Raw genomic sequence first — 16,301 nt, forward strand, 5'->3', positions numbered from 1 at the left:
CACAGAGTCCTATCCTTCTCCTCCATTAAGATTCATGCTTCTGCCATCTCAGCTCATTATAATACTGAGCCACCTCTATTCTCTCACCCTCTCATCAAACAGTTCTTGAGAGGGGCTAACAACTTAAGGCCCCCTAGGAGAGCACCCACCCCTGCCTGGGACCTTAAATTTGTACTGGAAAAGCTCACACTTCCCTCTTTTGAACCTGCAGCTTCAGCAGAGTTAAAATTTCTCTCCTGGAAAACAGCCTAGCTTTTAGCCATAACCTCAGCTAGAAGAGTGTCTGAGTTACAGGCACTAATGGCTGTGAAACCCTTCATTATTTTCCATGCTCACAGTGTTTCCCTCAGGACTAACCCTTTCTTTATGCCTAAGGTGGTCTCCAATGTGGCTCTAAACCAAGCCATCCATTTGCCAACCTTCTACCCTAATCCTCAGAATAAAGGGGAGAGGATCCTGCACCCCTTGGACGTGCACAGACAGCTCAGGTTCTACCTTGACAGGACTAAACCTTTCAGAAAATCTAACCAGCTGTTAGTCAGCTTTGCTACAGGGGCAGAGGGCAAGGCCATTTCAAAGCAAACCATTTCCAAATGGATAGCACACTGCATCCATTTCTGCTACAAGCACAATGGAAAACCTACCCCACAGGGGATCAGAACACATTCCACTGGGGCTACTTCCACCTCTACAGCATTTCTCAGGGGAGTCCCTACCAGGGACCAGGGAAGCTGGAACCTGTAGTTCTGTACACACCTTCACCAAGCATTATCACTTACCTATTTTTTCTAAATCCAGAGCTGGATTTGCTACAGAAGTCTTACAAGGCCTGCTAGCCAGCCCTAACTCCTCTTGAATGCCTCCACCCTTCCTCAGCTTTGGGAATCAACCCAAGTGTGATGACTGCAACAGTGAAACACGAAGAACATAGTACAGTTGTGTACTCTTACCATAAATGTAGATGTTCGAGTGTATTTACTGTTGCAGCCCTGGTTTCCCTCCCTCCAGCCCCCTGGTTCTCTCTATCCTTTCTGCCTATCCTCTATATGGACATTTTTTATGGCAGTGGTATTTACGTTTTACTGGTGGTGTTCCTAGCCATATACTAGCTTTCTATTTGGGGGGCTCCTGACATCTGGGGCAAGAAAAACTGATGTAATGGCATTGGCTGCCTGTTTTATACCCCTGACAACCTGATGTCATGGAAGAAGTGACAGCATCTGATGCAGAAATCCCAAGAGTCTGGTATTTGGGCCAACTGAGGGCTACCTGCAGGCAGATAACCCAAGTGTGATGACTGCAACAGTGAATACACTCGGACAGCTACATTTATGGTAAGTGTACACAACTGTACTTTTTGAAGCATGAGAGAGACAGGGAAAAATATAAAGAAAATCAGGTACATTACTTTAGTTTTGCAGTACCTGATTTTCTTTGCATTTGCTCTGCCTCCATACATACCTCTTGATGCTTTATCTCAAGAAATGTCACAAAATGTTAAATAAGGGGACATAGGTCCCTACTGTAAACACTGCTCTTATAAACCGTGAAAGCTGCTAGAATAACAGGATTTATGCTTTTGTGCATTGCTTGAAGGATATAAATTCTGAAACTGAAATGCAATGCCATTATTTAGTGACTTCACTCCTCAGTGATTTGTTTGAAAACCACAAATTTTAAGAGAGACAGACCAAAAATATGGAGCAAAAGTTTTTGGACATTGCAAAAATCTGGACGCTTGAAAAGTGTACTTCTGGAGCACATACTAATAGATGAAAGTCTAGATGCACTTCAATGACCAGATTTTTTTCTGTTGATATATGCTCAATTTACAATGAGCACGCTAGTTGGGCTGACCAATCAAGATGCACGTTTTTGCACACTAACAAGCTATCATTGTATAATTACTGTCATATTGTAATGACAAACCAAAATGCATAACAGTTTCAATAAATAAAAAAAATCAATAAAGAAATGAAGAAAAAGATATGAGAGCTGATCCCACTTGAAGTGGGTTATAGAAAATATTACTTGACATATCAATATAATGATTTTTGAAGGAAGTAGTTAAGATGGCATTTAAATCAGTAAAAATGACATACTGATCTCACATATGTAAATGTTGTGTTGTATAATTTAAGTCTTTATTAAAGGCCTGCTTTTTGAAGCATTCTAATGAATAACTTGTGATGAGAAGAGCGAAGGGTTGGCATTTGATGACCATGGGTATTAGATAAGAAAAGACCCAGGAGAACAATAGTTACGGTTAAGGACTTTGTAAATCCGTTAAAAGGAAGGCTGTTATGTGAGAGGTACACAGAGGTTTCAAATCGCACAAATAAATCTTTAGTTTTATTCTTCTAGCAAATCCTCTTGTATACCATTGCATCCTACATAATGACACAACAGACCGATCCACCCTTTTTCTTGGCATTTTACTTCTTAAAATCATAAACTTGAGCTACCTACCATGTCGGAGAACAGCACTTATTTTAGGCAATTAAGTTACACCCTGATAAGTTTGCAAAATGACAGCATTTCCCACGTCTGTCCATGCTTCACAACTGCCAGTGGGGAAACATGTTTCCCTAGAGTGGGCCCTGCCATTTGGAACCACTAACTCACAGTGATAGAAGTAAAAACTGAAGATAAACATGTTCTCAAAGACCACCTTCTTAAGGAAGTCCAGTGCACCTGCTACTATGTCACTAGTTAAAACCAGGTAACAATTCACGTTAATAATTCAAGCTTTCAGCACTGTACATATTAATGTCCTTTTCTCTGAATCTTTATGTTTCCCTATTGTGTACATGTACATTCTTGTGTATAGCTCATTTTTTTCCCCAATATATTTGTATTTGTTGATAACTCATAATTATATTATAATATATTATATGTGTACTGTGGCTCACTGAGTCTAGGTATTTTCTGTAAAGGGTCAATGGACCAGTCCAACTACCTTGTGAAAAATAGTAAGCAAGTAAATAAATACATTGCAGCAAATTAGCCAACCTATTTTTCTGAACCAGGTGGTTTCCAACAGGTACAGCTGTTTATTTTCATTAGTTAGCTGGGAGTTTCATCCTGGTCATGTGACTTACTTAGAATCCTTCATTATGCAGGTACTGTCCTCAGTGTTCAGCTGCATTTCTTTGACCATAATGAACTAGATTTACTGCTTATTAGATTAACTGCAACATAGCCAACCACACATGCAATGTCAGACAGGTGAGATAAAATTCAAGGAACTTAGTTATTTAGTCTGGCTAAAAATTCCCTGTTTAACATTTAGCTTTTTGTTATGCATTTTTGAACTATGTACAAAACTAATCTTTTTCTAGATTTTTCTTTTTAACAAAAACAATTAACCCACAGTGACTACACCCTCCCTAATCACCTAGTTTCTGGTTCATGTTGCTGCACTTTGCAGATTTTTTAAAGTAAACCTCTGATTCTTGCTGATACAGCTTGTACGGATTTTTTTTTTACAAACAAGTAAAAACAATCAGTGAAGTAATCTGAATCCAGGCAATGTTTTAAGCTGAGCATGAAATTGCCAGTGACAGTCAAAACCCATGCGGTGTATATCGCCAGGTAGCCATCTCGATCTCGCTCTTTTCCATCGCAGTCATCTTCTAAACGGCGTAACGCTACTCTTGTTGAAAGAAAAGCACAGAGTTGTAAAAGTGCTAAACATCACAAAGTGTGCACAATAGTATTGCACCTCACCATTAAAGATTAGCAAACATTGTTGCAACACATACGAATGGACCCCAGGAGTCCACTAATAATCACTCAATAAGCTTAACATCTCTCCTGGGAAAATGCTATGGGGGATGTTTACTATACTTATTAAACAATGAAGGTAATACACGACTTGTAGAACAGAATGACTGTGGCTTTATGAGAAAAAATCTACTTTTATGAACTTGGTACAGTTCTATGAAAAAGTTGTATGGAATTAGATGTTATCAGCATAGGAGTTGTGTATTTCAATCAATCAAAAGCATTTGTCAGCATTCTCCATGTAGTAGAAGTAACACAGAATATTAACCCATATATCATTGCATAGGTAGTCAGATGTTTAAATCACAGATGCCAAAGGGTCCAGTACCAGGTCACTATTCAAAATGCAGAACACATTGTGTTCTTAATAAAGGAATGGGTTTTGTCCCTAGTTTTTTCTCTGACCATTATTCAGTCTCTGTTGATGTCATAGAATTTTGTAGAAAACTTAATTTAAAATTTTTTTTCTCTGATCAGGATCATTCTTCCACTCAAAGATCTACTGATTTTATTTTTAAAAAATCAACATTTCAACCCCCCATGAATAAACATGTAGGGATCTTGCAACAAGCAGTATTGAAGGACCTACATTTTCCCCAATATGATACTAACATAGCTCAGGATAACATCACTTCTATGGAGAGACAAGCACTTTCTGAACCATAAAATTGTTATCCTTCAAGCTGATAAAGGGGGAGCGGTAGTGGTTCTCAATACTGATTATTATGTACAGGAAGGACTCAAACAATTGTCTGACACCAACTGCTACATGCACATGGGGATGGATCCTATTCTTCGATTTATACAGGATATTGATCAGTTTCTCAATGAGGCCTTACAAGAAGGAATTATTTCACAGAAGACAGTCCAACATTTGCAGGTTAGCGACCCTCAAAAACAGATTTTATATCTGTTACCTAAAATTCATAAGTCCATTACTCACCCCCCCGGTAGACCTATAGTGTCTGGTCATGGATCCCTTACAGAACCTCTATCTGTATTTTTAACACAATACCTGAAGCCATTGTTACCCATGGTTAGAGCCCGTATACAAGACACAACTGAATTTCTTAACATCATTGCTGACACTCAACTTGACCATGATTGGCTAATGTGTACTTTAGATGTGAAATCTTTGTATACTAGTATCCCACACTGGGCTGGTTTGCAAGCTTTAGACTATTGGCTCAAAAAAGCTGAACTCCATCCACCAGGATTTAACACCTTATTAGTATGTATGTCGGAGCATGTCCTCAACAAGAATGTTTTTTTCTTTCAGGGTGATTGTTATTGGCAATTGAGAGGTACAGCCATGGGAGCCTCCTTTGCCCCAATATATGCCGACTTATTTATGGCTTATTTGGAAGAATGTCTTATTTACGATCCCCTACATAACATTTATTTGGTTGAGATGGACATTTGGAGGCGTTATCTGGATGATTGTTGGATGGTGTGGCGTGCGGATTCAGAATATTTGCTGGAATTTGTTGAACATTTGAACAATAATATTTGGGGTATTGAATTCACTATAACATATCATAAGTCAACTATTGACTTTTTGGATGTTACGATATATCGTAATGAAGACAATACTCTAAACACCAAAATACACAGGAAATATCCACAATTCAACACACTACTCCACTCTTCCAGCATGCACCCACGTCACACCATCCGCAACATTCCTAAATCACAATACTTACGTATGAAACGTATCAATTCTTCCCTGAGGGATTATGATGAGGCTAAACAGGATTTGAATAAGAGATTTTTGGATAGAGGTTACTCAAACATGGATATATCTAGAGCAAGGGTGTGGACAGATCAACATGACAGACGTGATTTATTACAATACAAAAAGAAGGAGGTCACTACAGATGAAACCATCAGATTCATTACCACTTTTGGTAAAAATCATCAACTAGTTAGAAACATACTGAACAACAACTGGAATATATTATTGGCTAATGACTATTTTCGTCATACATTGACCAAACAATGTTCCATTTCCTACAGGAGGGGCAAAACTTTAGGCACATTATTCTCCCATTATAAACATCGGGACAGTGGGGGTGCTACTTATAGGCAATTGACCATTTCAGGAGATGAATTATTGGGGATGTTTCCCTGTGGTCATTGCTCCTCTTGTGGAAATGTTAATAAACTTAAACAATTTTCAAGTGCAAATACAAGCAAAATATTTGATACCCGCATTTTCGCTAATTGTTCATCTAGTTGGGTGATTTATTTGGCTACATGCCATTGTCATGCTTTTTATGTAGGTAAAACTTCACGTTCCCTAAGAATCAGAATAGGTGAACATCGTAGTGATATTCGTAATCAGAAAGTCAGTAATGCCCTATATCAACATTCCATTAAACATAAATCTGCCTAATTTATGTTTACGGTTATTGATAAGATTCAGGGGAACAGACACAATCAGTTGGGTTGGCAGAGCATTCTTAGCCATAAAGAAAAATACTGGATAATACACCTGGGGGCCTTATTTCCACCGGGATTGAATGACCATCTATAAGAAATATTATATATAAAAATGCATAATATTTCTTTTTTATCTAGATGACCATATATCTAGAGATATATATATATACTATACATCTTTATTGCAAATATATGCTTTGAATATTTATAACAATCCCATCCAGGATACTAATTTTATTGAGAAGTGTAATCCACTTAACAATGCTTTACATGCTGCACATTCGAAATACCAATTGTGTATGTCAAGTGTAATCCATTTGTTATTGGCTATTGCTGTGTATATATATGGAGTTTTTCCATTGGTGAATATGTTTTCTTTACTTTTCCTCACTGATGAAGGTGTTTTACCGAAACTAGTTTGAGGTTTCGAAATATTAGTTGCTGTATCATAGGAAGTTATATGGTGTAACTTATGCACCTAATTTATTGCCAATAAAGCTTTTGGAACCTATTTGCTGGCCTTTGTTTGTTTCCCACTATTCAAAATGGTCTGAGTCCACCTTAGGTGATCCTCGGGGGGGGGGGGGTAGTACTCCGTCCCAGTCATGTTTAATTTTGTCTTTTCACTTTTACCAACAAGTAGTACCTATTGGTTGTCTAAATATGTAGACAATATTAAAACTGAAACATTATTACTTCTATTTCTAATTACTTGGGTTTTAACTTATTCTGTGTTGGATCTGTACAGATGGGTTAATAAACATGGTTTGAATGTTAATCCAACAAAAAGTGGGGTAATGCACTTTGCCACTTTCAGAGCTAATCTAATATTCAGACTTGGTAGCAACTTCAGGAAACGACTGACTACAATGATCTGGGTGTATATATATATATATGTTCAGATTTAACATTTAAGAAAAATGCATGTGCTGTCAAGACTAAGGCTATGCAGGTGGTAGGATTACTTATAAAAAATGAAGCCAAGGTCACTGAAAGTTTTTGCAAAATGATTTACAACTTATTCCAGGACTATAACTGAATACAATTCTTTATGCTGTGCTTAGTTAAGAGGACTTTCAATTTTTGTAAGTCATTCAAAGGAAATTCACAAGAAGTATGTTATGAAAAATGGTTGGAAAAAAAAGTATCCTTTCCTCTATCCTGGCTATGAGGTAAACTTAGGTCACCTACATCATGAAGTGGTCTGAGTTCTTACAATCTAGTAAGACATGATTTGGGAGGAGATTGCTGCCAAATACACAACAATGACAAGAGCAAAAATTATTACCCAAAAGAATAGTCAGATACTGGAATAAAATACCAGTACATGTCAGGTAATGTAGTTCAACAGAATCATTTAAGAACTTATTGGACATCTGGTTTGGTTCAAACCTCTATTCATGACATATAGTATCTGAATTGTGAATGTTGTTTGGCATCTGCATAGTTATTCTAAACTATGAAACTATGAAGTACTTGCTAGACTGTAACTTCTTTTCTCTGAGCAGCAAGCTTTTTACTGGAAATACAATTTTCTCTGTCCTGGTTATCTTAGTTGTCAGGTTAAGAAATCTTGCACATGTTAAGTGGCAGATGCTCATAGTTTGTAGTTTAAAAGATTGTTTTTTATCTTAAGTAAGCATTCCAATATTTTTCAGTCTGAAGTTCATGCTAACACAGGATGGACTACAGAAGGTATTGGAAAGGAGTATATTATGAGTGGTGAAGCCGCATGTCATTAGAGAAATTTCCTACCACTGCAGTACCTGATTTATTATGGATTTCTGACACTACACCCCCACACTCATCTGTTAAGCATTTCTATTACTTTTATGAACAATTGATTTACTGTATTAAATGCCTTGACAAAGTCCATGAAAACAGCAGTAACCACTCCAACCTTGTACAGTTCAGTTCATAAAAGCTGATAACTATAAGTAGTGTCAATGTACTCCATGGTCAGATCTGATAGCATGCTGACTGTTGCTGGTTATATATTAATTTTACATAACAGGAAGAATACCGTCTGTCTGTTATAATTTTCTCAAGAAATTTGAACAAAAGAGAATAGAATATATCTGTCCAGACACATGCAACAACTAGAATGTCCACACAGATTCTTTACTAAAAGGATACAAGGTCTCAACAACATGCCCTGCATGGACTGACTCAAAGCCCTGTCACTATACTCAGTATCCTACAGACTGCTAAGAGGTGACCTGTGTCTGACATACAAGGCATCCTCTGATCCATTACTGATGGATTTACTGTACAATAGCAAGTCAAATGGCATGAGAAATACTTGATCTAGACATCTAAACCTCTTCTGCAACATCAGCAGAATGGTTTGGAGGGATGATATTGCTGCTATGGAACAGACTCCCCATCCACAAAAAAAAAAAAAACAAAGTTCATCCCTGTCCATTTTCAAGTACAACTTAGAGATCTATGTATGGGACACAAAACATTTACCCCAGGATTGCCCCCAGTACTACAAATGGTCTGATGCAGCTCCTAAATGCTTTATCCCATGCATGAGTCTCATTAAATGATCTATGGTATGATCCCAGTTATTTTCATAACGGGTAATATATAAATAGCAATCATGGAATGGGTAAGGCCAATCTATGACTAAATGGGATACATTCATTTGAGCACAAAAAGGGAAATTAGCAAGGCTAAAAATGACCTGCAAGGACATTTAGCCTAGTACTTACCAAAGGACCTATAATAGCATAGATTCATAGGTGCTTACAAGGCTATTTATCTTTGAGGATCTTAAGAAGCTTAACCTTAAATTTACATGATATTTTTTGCTCTTGTATTTTGTATATGAATAACCCAGAGATGGGACAAACAAGGATATTAATAATTGATATGTTGGGACATTTACATGTTTCCTCAATGCATTAGGGACATGGGTGCCAGACCATGGTAAATTTGTGGACACTCATCCATTCATTCAAGTTATTTTTTAATAAAGTAGTATATAAGTGGTGGGGGGACTTCCATGGTGATGCAGCGGTAGCGTTGTTGCCTCACAGTAAGAGATTCTCCAGTTCGATTCTCAGCTGGAGTGCGGGGGGGTGCCTTCAATGTGGAGTCTGCATGTCCTCCCCGCGGTTGGGTGGGCATTCGAAAGACATGCGTAAATGGGCGTGCCTTCATTGAAGGTTGAACATCGAGCTGGCACCTCGGCGTTTGTGAAAATCTAATGCCAATCATTAGCGGACCGGCGTTCCGCTGTGGCAACCCCTAACCGGGAAAAGCCGAAAGACAGCAACAACAAGTATATAAGTGGTATTTTTTGTAAAACAAACTCTCTCTCCAGCATGTTCTATTTATTTTGCAAACCAAACTGAGATCTCTAGAGTGGGCATTTATACCACCACTGTACTTGTGAATATATAATAGCATGCTGAAACAGGGTCTGTTGAGGCTCTATACACAAGGCAGAGGTCACCTCTCATTAGTCTGTCTGATACTGAGAAGAGGGACAAGGCTGTAAGATGGTCTGCATATTTTTTATGATTTTTTAAGTTACAAAGCATTGTTGTCATCATCAAGGGATGGAAAAGACATTACAGGAGTCCAATCATTTCTCTGGATGATATACCCACATTCTTCGTCATTGAAGCATTTGTAGCTTCACACATTTAGTAACAAGAACACATGGCATTTTGAGTAATTTCCATATTATGTAAACAAGTGTTTGCTTGTTAAGTAAATCAGATGTCATTTCTACTATATAACCAGGCTTATAAAACAGAACATAGTCTGCAGTTAAGTTATTTCCATTGGATATAACTGGGCTAAAAAAAACAACAGAACATAGTCCATGGTTAATTCCTTCCCACTGCATTCATAATTTTTAGACTGGTAGCTGGTGTAGAGGATTAAGAACCTGTTAACAGGCCATTTCCTGTGGTCAGTTGGAGGAAGGTTTGATTTCCACAGCCCCCATTGCATAACTTAGTGAATCTGAGCAAGTCATTAACTAGACACCGCTCCTGATGCTGAGTCTGAAAAGCATCCATGGAGAGCAGTGCTCTACCTGGAAAATAAATGCAAATAAATAAATTACTGGCATGAGTGATTTTTGTGATAGACCACTATTAATTTTATGTGAAATGGAGTATGGTTCTAGGATGCTTGCTCAGGTAAATTCAAACATCCAAAATTTAGAAGTAACATCTTCTGTCAATCATTGCAAAAAAAGTGTACTCTTGAAGTAGTAAATTTTGAGGCACTTTTATGATATTCAGCAGGACTTTTCATAATAGATATGAGTAGGGATTATCTAGCGGGTAAACGGAGGGAGTAACTATGACTCTCTTAAGGTAGCCAAATGCCTCGTCATCTAATTAGTAATGTGCATGAATGGATGAACGAGATTCCCACTGTCCCTACCTACTATCTAGTGAAACCAGAGCCAAGGGAATGGGCTTGGAAGAATCAGCAGGGAAAGAAGACCCTGGTAAGCTTGACACTAGTCTGGCACTAGAGCAATCTCAGAGATGGCATATATTACTAGCAGAGGTGGGGGGGGTGCAGATTTTGTTGTTGTTGATATTTGTGTCTTCAAGCACTTATGCTCAATCACATGAAGTATGATATGTTGTCTGGCCAGGCAAGAAACATATATCCATGAGTACATGTTACATAATCATAAGCACCCCAGAATCATTACAAAAGTTTAAACACTATGAAAAAACAACACATTTACAACTGTCAGTAGTAGAAATTAGGATTAGAGAAATAACAGAAGACAAATTGATTATAAAGGATGATAAAATGTTGTTAGCATAGACAGTACATTATTATGATTGACAGGGACCTGATGGCACATCAGGGGAAAAAGTACAGAAATAACTGCAGTTAGTAAGGTGGTACGTCAGGTTATATTTACCTATCTATTATGTAATATTGTTATGTATATCTGTGTTAGCTGCTTGAATTATGTGTATTTTGATGATGTGGGATTTGATGCAGTGGTAATTTGATACTTTGAAGTAGACCCGTGTATTTGCAGGTATTCCTTTGATATAATTCCTAGAACTACGCAATAGTTAAAAAGCTAATAAAACAGGACAAATTTCAATACTACCAGTCTGCCCTAGACTCCTCCCAACACAACCCCAAACAATTCTGGTCCTCCATAAACTCCATCCTCCACCCAGGTAAAGTCAGTACCCCTCCTCCTAACATCCCTCACTCCTCCAAAAATATTGCTACCTCATTCAACACAAACTTCACACAAACCATACTATCACTAGCTAAACAACACAACCCCCCTCCCCTCCAACACACACCTTCAACTAGTAATCTCCCCACTGCCTTCTCTTTTTCTCCTCCAACATAAAAAAACTCTTAACTAAACTTAAGCCCACCAAATTAGCAGCAGGCAACCTCCCAAGTGAATACCTACAAATCGCAGCTGATGCTCTGGCCTACCCAGTATCCATCTTGATTAACCAATCTCTGTCAGAAAGTTACATTCCCACACTGTGTAAAGTATCACATATACTTCCCTCCACAAGGGCGGCCCCTCCACAGAACTAACCAATTACCTCCCCATAGCTATTCTCTCTCCACTCTCCAAAATATTAGAGAGAGATGCATACATTCTCAGGTCTCAGACTACCTCCTTACTAACAACCTCCTTTCCAATACTCAGCATTGCTTCCGACCAAACCATAGCACCACCACTGCCTTACTCTCCTTTACTAACACTATCCTTCAGCATAAAAACAATGGCTATCTCTCCTCTGCTACTTTCCTAGACCTATCTAAAGCATTTGACATGGTCCCACACAAACAACTCATCTCTGTCCTCAATAACCTATCATTCTCTCAATCAGTCACCAACTGATTTCAGAGTTACTTGTCTGACCGCCAACAATCCATTGTATGGCAGAATGACATATCTCCCCAACTACCTGTCTCCATAGGGGTTCCCCAAGGATCCATCCTTGGACCCCTACTCTTCTCTGTTTTCACCAATAATTTAGCCTCTGCCTACAAACACAGCACACTCATACAATATACAGATGACTCAACCATCATCTGCTCAGTCCAGTCCCTACCCAAACTGCAAAATGTCACACAGGAAACCTTTTCCTCTGTTGAAACTTGGTTATCCGATGCCCAATTAATACTCAATCCAAACAAAACTAAACTACTCATCTTCCAACCCACCAAACATACTCAAAACAACTCTCACTTTAACATCACAGCAAAAGACAACACCACTATATACCCAACGGAACACACCAAATTGCTTGGAGTGGAAATAGACAATAAACTAAAATTTGACATTCACATATCCATGACCATAAAAAAGTCCTCAAAAAACTAGGAGCGTTATACAGAAATAAGCAACTTCTCACCAAAGCAGCAAAGATTTCAATAGCAAATTCCCACCTTATCTCCACCCTGCTTTATGCCTCTCCAATATATACCAACCTAAGGCAATGCAATCTAAACAAGCTAGAGACCTGCTACAACAAAATCACCAAATTTGCCACAGGGACATCCTACCGTAGTCACCACTGTCTCTCACTTGCTGAAATGGGCTGGCTTGAACTCCCTCACCTCCTTCAATGGTATCAACTATCACTCGCCCACAAACTAGTAAACCATCCACTAAATGTCCCATCCCTCCAGAATTGACTCCAACCCTATCGCACCACCAGACCACTAAGATCCAGCAACAAAAATCAGTTGCAGATCACTAAAGCCAATAACTCTGCTGGTGAAGCACTATTCTCTTGCGCCATAGCCAAATTATGGAACTCCCTCCCACCCACAATTACCTCCGTACCATCATGCACCCACTTCAAAACTTTACTAAAAGTGCACCTAAAAACATGCTGGCTATGCCCTTGCAACTCCCACTCTAATAACACCCACCTCATCCAACCACTACCTTTCTTTCCACCCCACTAACTACCTTGATTATAGCAAGCTCAGATGCTCATAAGCCTAGTACTTATTATACAGCAGGAACTTCTTATAGTAACATTTGTTAATGTCTGTTATGTACTTCGCAGATAAAGATTCTAGTTGTCTACTGATGTACTATGTTCTTCATCTGTAAATATGTTTGTAATTAATTGCTATGTTAAATTGTTAATCGCTTTGTAATCCAATGTAACTACTGTCTGTTTATTTTAACTGTGGAGCTTTTCTCCCTGGGCTTCCACTGAAAATGGACTTATGTCCAGTCGGACACTCCTGGTCAACAAATGTAAATAAATAAATAAAAAAAAAATACATATTCTGAGAAAGTTAAGTGCCAATTCCTAGTACATTGAGATTGAATCACTGAAAATGTAATCTTTCATACATTATCTGAGCTTGCCATTTTATTGAATATTCCCTTTACTCTGAGGTAACACAATCTTGGAGTTGGTATGAATAAGTTTGGGGTGTGTGGAAAGGCTTGATCTCACATTGGAGGGTGCAGGGGGAGACCCCATGCATAAAATAAGTTTAATGGAGAACAGCAATGCCTGAAATTGACTGTTCTTTTGTATTTTCAGGCATTTATTTTCATAAACACATGGCAAGTACAAGTCTCAGAACTACACCAGGGAGGCACACTGATGACTTTGTAAGATAGTGACATGGTGTAGGGGAGTGGCTATAAACACATAAGTGGAACTTAACTGAGAAGTGATTAGCAAAGTTCTATTTTAAGAGTGTTAGCATACCTACTACTAGTGAGTGCCCAATTACTGTACCAGTAAGAGTGCTGTAAACATTTTTGAGAGTTGATAGGTGGTGATAAAGGATAAAAACAGACTTTTAATAAAAAAGAGAGAAAGGAGACATGGAGCATATCAATAGTAGTAGTACTATTTTAGGGCAGTGCAGTGGTGGAGCTGTTAGCATTGTTGCCTCACAGCAAGAGGTTCTCTGTTTCAATTCTTGGCTGGGGTGCCTTCTGTGTGTAGTCTACATGTCCTCCCTGTATTCGCGTGGGCTTCCTCCATGTGGTCCCGTTTCCTTCCACATTCTAAAGGCATGCAGTAGGTGGACTGGACACTCTGAATTGGCCCTAGGCATTAGTGTGTGTGTGAATGTGTGGTACTCCTTTTGAGGAGGGTTGGGCCTCGGGCTAGCAACCTGACCCCATAGAACCTGTAACTGCTTCAGAAACAATGAGTGCTTGTTGCCCAATGTGCTGAAAGGCACTGTGTAGATCCAATACAGTGTACTAGTCTAGATTGTTTAAGTGCATTTAGAGGATGTTTTTGAAATGCATATGATAGGAAATGTTACATTCCTTGTTTGGAGGTAGATTCCATAAGTGAAGGGGGATACTATGAATGCTCTGTTTTCTGCAGAAACATTTACTTTTCATCTATATAATTCTGTTTCCTTATTCACTTATAATATGAGATTTACTCTAATAGTTTGTAGAAGTTTATGGGCTGGAGGACACTGCATCTCTATAGAGAATTTTTTGTGGATATGCCACTGACATAGCCAGGTTGTTTAGGCAATCTTAAAAAAATGGCTTTATCACAAATTCATGCTTTCTAACACAAATAACAAAATGTTTATGAACAGAAACATTCTTTTTTTTTGTAATATTTCAGAAGCTCATTATAGATGATTTGTTTTACTGAGCACTTAATTACCTTGGATGCTAGGTGTTAATTAGCCAGGATAATAAATGATTATTCCTGTAAGGTACTCCAAGAAGGAAAATCCGCATTTTAATTTCTTTGCTAATCTCTGGCTAGATCCCTCTGTGGTCATAACCGAGGGCACAATAAACATATACATGATAGAACACCATAAAATAAAAATCAGAAGTATATAAGTTAGTAGTATACTATGTACACTAACAATAACAACAAATAAGAACTAGACTCACTTTTTGAGTGATCTTGGTACCAGAAGAAGTTACAGTTGATGATGTATTGTTTATTCAGTAAATTACCATTTTTTGTGGGGAAAGTCTGATTGTTATTTTATAAGATAAAGCAATTATGTTATTGTGTGTATTCAGTGTTGCTTACCACAACCTGTATGGACCAAATAAGTGACACAACGTGTTTTATTGCAGAATGTTGCATATCTGCATGCAAAACTCCATGTACTGTAAAGAATCTTGAATTGCTCTGAAGGTGAATTTCTTGGCATCCACATATCAAACACACAATAACCTGGTTATGCTCTGAGACTCAGTCATAATCCTCTGTATTCTTTCCTGTAACTGATTAACAAAATTAAGTGATACTTCTGTGATTTTCATAAAAGCTTTATAGGAAGGAGGGCAAACTGAGTTTTGCCAGTAATGTTTCTCAGACACCGTAGAATGTGGTAAAAAAATAAATAAAAGAACAGAAATGCCTACCTGAGGAGGGAGTCATGGGCGTGGCCACCAGTCCGCTGACATTGAAAGCTGCCATCTGCTGCATCTGTGCTGCTGCTATTGCTGCCATCGGGTTTAGACATGTTCCCTGTGCTGCCGCCATCAGTGCCGCCTGCTGCTGCATGATCTGAAAAAAAAGGAGATATTCTTCCAGACTTGTGAAGCATTGCCTCAACATTCTTTTCCATCCCATCTTGACATAGACTTTTGCAATATTTTCTTTAACTTTATTTAGTTCACATTTTTGGAACAAAACTTTTGGAGAAAGAAGCCTCATTGTGGAACAATGTAGGCTACTATTATACTTCACAGATATGTTTAGCTTTGTTTCTTTTTTTTATATTTTTGTCTGAAATACATAATCCTGTTTCAGTTTTGACCATTCCTTCTACTTTTGTTTAATTCATAATAAAATGCATGAGATACCCCTATAATGTTACTCCTCTAAACTGTCACACCACTTGAAGTAGCTTACATTTTAAAGTTGCAGCTAAGAAAATGAGAAAGATGTTTCAAAGCCTCTTTACATCTTAAAAATGATATATTTTTCTTAATTTTTAGATCTGACTTCTGAGTTGTTGCACCTCAACATGCCACTAGCACTTATATTCTTGTCAGTCATGATTTTGCACCTCATTTTACAAAGTCAGCGACTGAGATTAAAATTTATCACTTAGCTCTGAGT

The 16,301-nt window shown here is 38.1% G+C and overlaps 1 protein-coding gene across 3 annotated transcripts in view; it reads right to left on the minus strand.

The window, feature by feature from the left end:
• The window catches only part of LOC122806720 (CUGBP Elav-like family member 4), a 1,919,882-nt gene that overhangs the window by 199,641 nt on the left and 1,703,940 nt on the right, over positions 1-16,301 (minus strand). For all 3 annotated transcript variants that reach the window (XM_044077371.1, XM_044077372.1, XM_044077370.1), the window contains exon 7: positions 15,599-15,743. In XM_044077371.1, coding sequence (XP_043933306.1) covers positions 15,599-15,743 — 145 coding nt within the window. The remainder of the gene's footprint in view (positions 1-15,598; positions 15,744-16,301) is intronic.

The sequence above is a fragment of the Protopterus annectens genome, chromosome 7.part0 (genome assembly GCF_019279795.1).
Source record: "Protopterus annectens isolate FY-2018-M chromosome 7.part0, PAN1.0, whole genome shotgun sequence".
NCBI lineage: Eukaryota > Metazoa > Chordata > Ceratodontiformes > Protopteridae > Protopterus > Protopterus annectens.